This window comes from Bidens hawaiensis, unplaced genomic scaffold, assembly GCF_021521415.1.
Source record: "Bidens hawaiensis isolate Kalapana, Puna unplaced genomic scaffold, B.hawaiensis_p1.1 tig00006055_1, whole genome shotgun sequence".
Classification (NCBI taxonomy): Eukaryota; Viridiplantae; Streptophyta; class Magnoliopsida; order Asterales; family Asteraceae; genus Bidens; species Bidens hawaiensis.
In genome coordinates this window covers 295585-300770 of record NW_027491399.1, presented here as the reverse complement: position 1 = coordinate 300770, position 5186 = coordinate 295585, and the positions used below count along the sequence as shown (strand labels likewise).

Sequence of the window (5186 nt, the reverse complement as noted above, 5' to 3'; positions counted from 1 at the left end):
AGATCATGTGAAGGGATCAGTGAACCCATGGAGACTTTGCGGTCACCAAAGTTGAACTGAAAGTCGTGCTACATCTACTACCAATCTGGATCAGCGGTATCACATTCAGCAGCGTGCCTTGCCATATGGACAATCCTTTCATTCGTTCATTGACACTCAAGATCCCATCAGCATCAATCCTGGGTCCCAACCTATGACCAGATCAGTGTCCCATTTGCCCAAAAACTAATGAGTCCCCCAATGGGTTAATCAACTCCATCTAATCAGGATTTTCCGATGGGATATTGGAAGTCATTAGGCCAAACATTTAATTTCATTATTTTGGCAAGTGTTTTCTTAGTGGATGTGTAAGACTGTAAGGTTTTCACCCTGTGGGTCAGATGGAGCTTCTTTATGCGCATATGTCGGGCTTGGTGAAAAGTGGGGGCTCAGTCCTACGGCTCATGACTATTTGCATTGGGGAACTATACAACCTCATTGCTATAAGTATTGTTATAAAAGTGAGCTTATCACGGGGTTCCTGGTTGATACAAACTGAATTGGGGGTGTTAAGTGGGGGGGGGGGGGGGTGGGTTTGGCGTGACGGGCATGAAAATTTTGTCTTGCATGCCATGATTCTCACATGGTTAACACAAACATTACCCGTTTAACCTGAAATTCTAATTTACTTTACTTTTCTAATTTTAATACTCTTCAATTACAATTTTGAACTATAAAACATGACGTTCCCGTTTCACAGAATTGGTGGGAATTCAAAGAAATTGGAATTAAAATCCCATGACATGGCGTGTTCGTTTGTAATTTTAATTCCATTTGGTGCGTTCGGTTTAAAGAATTGGAGTTGGAATTGGAATTCAGTTCCTTCAAATTCCTTTAAATACATGGATTTCAAATTCTTCAAAATTGTGGAGGAATTTAAAAAAAAAAATTCATTGGAATATTATCTTGAGTTTTTTTTTTTTTTTTTTACGAGGACAACGAAATAAAACATTTTAGCTTTTTTTACTTTTTTTGTTTTTAATTTATATTTTGAGTTATTAATTTTTTATTATTATTTTTGAATATTTTTTGAGGGGTTTTTTTATCTTAATATAAAACTCATAAAAAATAAAAAAATAAAAAAATCATAACGCAAAATATAAATAAAAAATAAAAAATCTGAAAAAAACTAAAATGTTTTCGCCATTATCATTGTTAAAAAAAGAAAAAAAAACCTCTTTGATTTCTATTCATTTGTCAAACGAACACATTAAGAATGTATTTGGATTTCAATTCTCCCTAATTCCAATTCCTATTGGAATGTCCAGATTCCAAATCAATTTCCTTCAAATTCCAAATCCTATGCCAATTCCAATTCCAATTTCATTCCGTGAAACGAACACACCCTTATTTTATAAATTTTGGGATAATACACTCAAATCAGGATTTTAGACAACACGTTTTTTACCTTTCTTTTAATAAGCATATTAAACGGGTTCGACCCGTTTAGCTAAACATGTACCATGGCTTCAAACATAACTGAACCAAGCCAGTTTACACTACATCCAAACTCACGAACTTTGTGTTTTGTGTCGTGTCACAAGCCCCTTATTCACGCTATGGGCAACTAGATAACTTTTGGCTGTTTGGGTGTTGCTAAATCTTGGGATGCTTGTGGTTATTGCAAAGTGGCACACGGGTCCTTAAGATGATTATGTGAAGATATTGATTAGGTAAACTCATTAATGGTTAGTATGAGAATGTAGTACTAGTGTTGTGTGCTGTGTTTATAAGACATTGTGAGGCTTAGTCTTCGGTCATAGAAAAAAGGTAATTTACATTGTCAGGTTATCTGAATGCAATGTTCCGAGCAAGATATCAGTATGGTTGTACTTAGTTGTTAATCAGTAATCATTACAAATGAGCGTAGCGACGTTACCATTGATTAGTGCTCAGACAAAGTGTGTAATTAGGGATAATTTCGGTGATAATCTACAATAGCACTCTGTTTTCTAGGTCTTACAAAAAAAAGGAATTCAAAAAATAATGAATATGATAGTGTTTATCTGTAACTTTTTGCAAATTTTATAAGGTTCATTATGCAGTGGTGACATATGTACCAAAGCAGTGGTAAAACTTGACCTAATAACCTAAACAACATCATGCTATGCTTTTATGCATATAACACAAATATTAAACAAACTAACAAAGTAGCAAGCTCTACAAGGTTACACCGTTACACTATCACTTCTAACAAGTTGAGCCAATACCTGAACATTAGCTCAACCATCTGTAGCCATAGGCCGAGCCAGGTTCTTCCTTGATTTCCCAAAATGCAGCCTCATCAACCCACTTTCAATATCACTCACAGAACGCCTACCACCCTCTTCACCATTTGGATATAATTCAGTCTTGTTTCTTGAATAACTGTCATTCTTTTTGTCACTGTGTTTGGACTTATAGCTCCATAAATTAGACACCTTTTTCCACCCATTCTTGACCGTTGAAACACGCGCATTCGAAGCAGATTCCAAATGCCAATCACTAAATTCTCTCTCGGTTATAACCACCTTCGTTTCTTGACCAATAATATCATTCCTCCGCGATACAGATCTTATCAAATTACCCTCGAATCCCGCAGTTTTCGAACAAGAGCTCGAACTTTTCACCGAGCTTGAACTACTCCCCGTATTCGACGAACACGAGTCCGAATTAGACTTGGAACTAGACCCCTCTTCCTTCACAGTAACCATCTTATTCACAGGAGGCAAAATCAAATCATCAACAATGGGAAGCATCGGCGTAAGCCGAGGAATCGTTCTCGCAATCATGTATCCATCCCAAGAAGCCCTATGCTCATCATATGTAAACTGCGAATCTTCAACAGAAACCCTAGGCGCCGCATCACATGATCTTCTACCCAATGCATAACCTCCAACTTCCGATTCAATTCGAGAATCCTTAAACCGACTGAAACCCAACCTATCATTATTATTATTTTGAACATTATTATCAGTTTGCTTCTTTTCCTTATGCTTCATCCTCCATTTTCGAAGCTTCCGACTGAAAACCGAAGCTGCTTCCCAAATATTCTTCTTTCTGTTCTGTAACTCCAACTCCATCTCAATATGCTCCTTCATTGTTCTCAAATCCACTTCTTGTTCTTCAATCTCATTATTATCGATTTCGTTCAGCGTAATCTCATCATTCGACATCCTAATTTCACTACCCAAATCCTCGTGATCTTCAATAATCTCCAACACCGGCTCCGAAACATTTAAAAAGCAAAGATTCTTGGATTCAACAACGACACCTCGATAACCTCCAATCCTGGTATCATCAATATCAAAGAGATCCGTGAGACGATTACTAGCCCTAACATCACACGACTTCCGTCGCAGATCTAAACTGGACTCATTCAAAATCTCGCATTTCTCAACGGCTACGGATTTGCTCCGTCGGAGCTCCGGTAGTGTAGAACCACCGGCGTGGTGTCTGGTCCGGCGGCTTAACGGGAAGGAGACGATGGTTTCGTTTTTGGTTTGGATGTGATCTGCTGACGTGTCTAGACCGGCTAGACGGTCTCGGAGGCATAATGCGCAGAGTCCGATGACTGGTTCATTGGGGTGACGGTGACAGGATGAACGACGGCGGGTTCGGGTTGAGGTACGGGTGTGGGGGTCCGGGTCCGGATCCATTAGTTTTTGCAGGGGGGATAGCTTGATGGAAGAAGAATACTGAACTTCAGTGTGTAAGCTGACAGTGTGAAGAATAGATGGTGACGAAATAAAGAAAGTAAATCCAGGATTAACCCTAGAGAAACATAAACATAAACCCCACTACATTGACAAGGTCAATCAATTATACTGGTCAAACACATTAGAAATCTCACCACATTGACAAACTTGTATAAAGAAACTAGTGTTTCACCTGGCTAGTTGCGTCGGGACAGGTCAGTAAAACTCGGTCAGTGATAAAACCCAAACATTGTCGGTCTCCGGACATTTAGACGGTAAGTCGATATGAATTTGGTTGATTTCGGTTACATGCGTTATGGCATCTGAAGTCAAACACTGGTGTCGAAAATCCGAGCGTTGTCAATCTCGGATGTTGAGGCGGTGAGTTTACGCAAATTCGGTCAGTCTCGGTTACGTTCGTTAAGGTACCGGAACTAAAACAAAATGCGGCGAGTCTATGCGAATTCGGTCGGTTTCCCTCACATTCGTTACGGTAGTGGAACTAAAACAAAATTGTCATTTGATCGATTTTACATTATGTTCGTTACGGCGCCAGATCTAAAAACACAAAAGAAAAAAAAGAAAAAACACAGAGTGTCATCGACCACTAAAGTGCCACCAAGTGGCCCAATCGGGCACTTGCAGCACCAAAGTTGTCTTTTGTTATATATAATAGAGAAATCTGCAATTTGCCTCCCTGGAAAATATCATCGCTGGATGGATTAACCACTGAAAAAGAATTTGCGAAGGTTGTGCCATTACATTTTTCGGGCGGTTTTTTTTGTCTCCTACTGTCAGTTGACCAAGCGTTGACTGTTAATGGTGAAGAGTAAAGTTGTCATTGTACTTAATAATAATAATAATAATAATAATAATAATAATAATAATAAGTGAATGTTGTGTATATTTGGGTGGGGCATGAATTCTCAGATGTAAAACTCTTGGTCTTGATTTTCTTGTCAAGAAAGATTTGGAAACAAGCTCTGTTATTCAGGTAATAGTGAAAGCATAATAATAATAATAATAATAATATCTTCCATTTTTCATCTCTCAAATTAATCGATCTCACTCTTCTGTTTCCTTTCTTCATCCCCAAAACCTAGGGTTTTTGTTCCTATCCACACCATTAACTGATTCGCACCGTTCAATCGTCAATCCATAGCTTCAATCCAACCTAGGGTTTGCAGATCTATAATCACTCCAAACTCAACATGTTCGGATATGTGTGTGACTGTGTGTTTGTTTGTGAATGCAAATGTTATGATGATGATGATTATGATGATGACGAAAAAGATGATTGGAGATGGCGATGATGATATAAATATCTGTCGGATCTTCATCTTACCGATTTGAGCCATGGCGTCCCGGACTTTTTTGTCGGCGCCGGAGCCATTGGGTGGGTCGCCGGAACTTCCGGCGGCGGCGGTGGTTGATATGGGGGGCTTTTTTAACTTGGGGTTTCGTGAGAAA

The 5186-nt window shown here is 38.8% G+C and overlaps 1 protein-coding gene across 1 annotated transcript; it reads right to left on the bottom strand.

Annotated features, from left to right (window-relative positions):
- Window positions 1-1860: 1860 nt before the first annotated feature.
- On the bottom strand, window positions 1861-3677 carry LOC143631258 (protein OCTOPUS-like). Its single transcript, XM_077100075.1, has one exon. It carries the CDS (start codon window positions 3675-3677, stop codon window positions 2262-2264), a length of 1416 nt encoding a protein of 471 aa, XP_076956190.1. The 3' UTR covers window positions 1861-2261.
- Window positions 3678-5186: the final 1509 nt, after the last annotated feature.

Bases quoted from the DNA above. Each gene is read 5' to 3' on its own strand.
- LOC143631258 (XM_077100075.1), bottom strand. From the start codon at position 3,677: ATGGATCCGGACCCGGACCCCCACACCCGTACCTCAACCCGAACCCGC.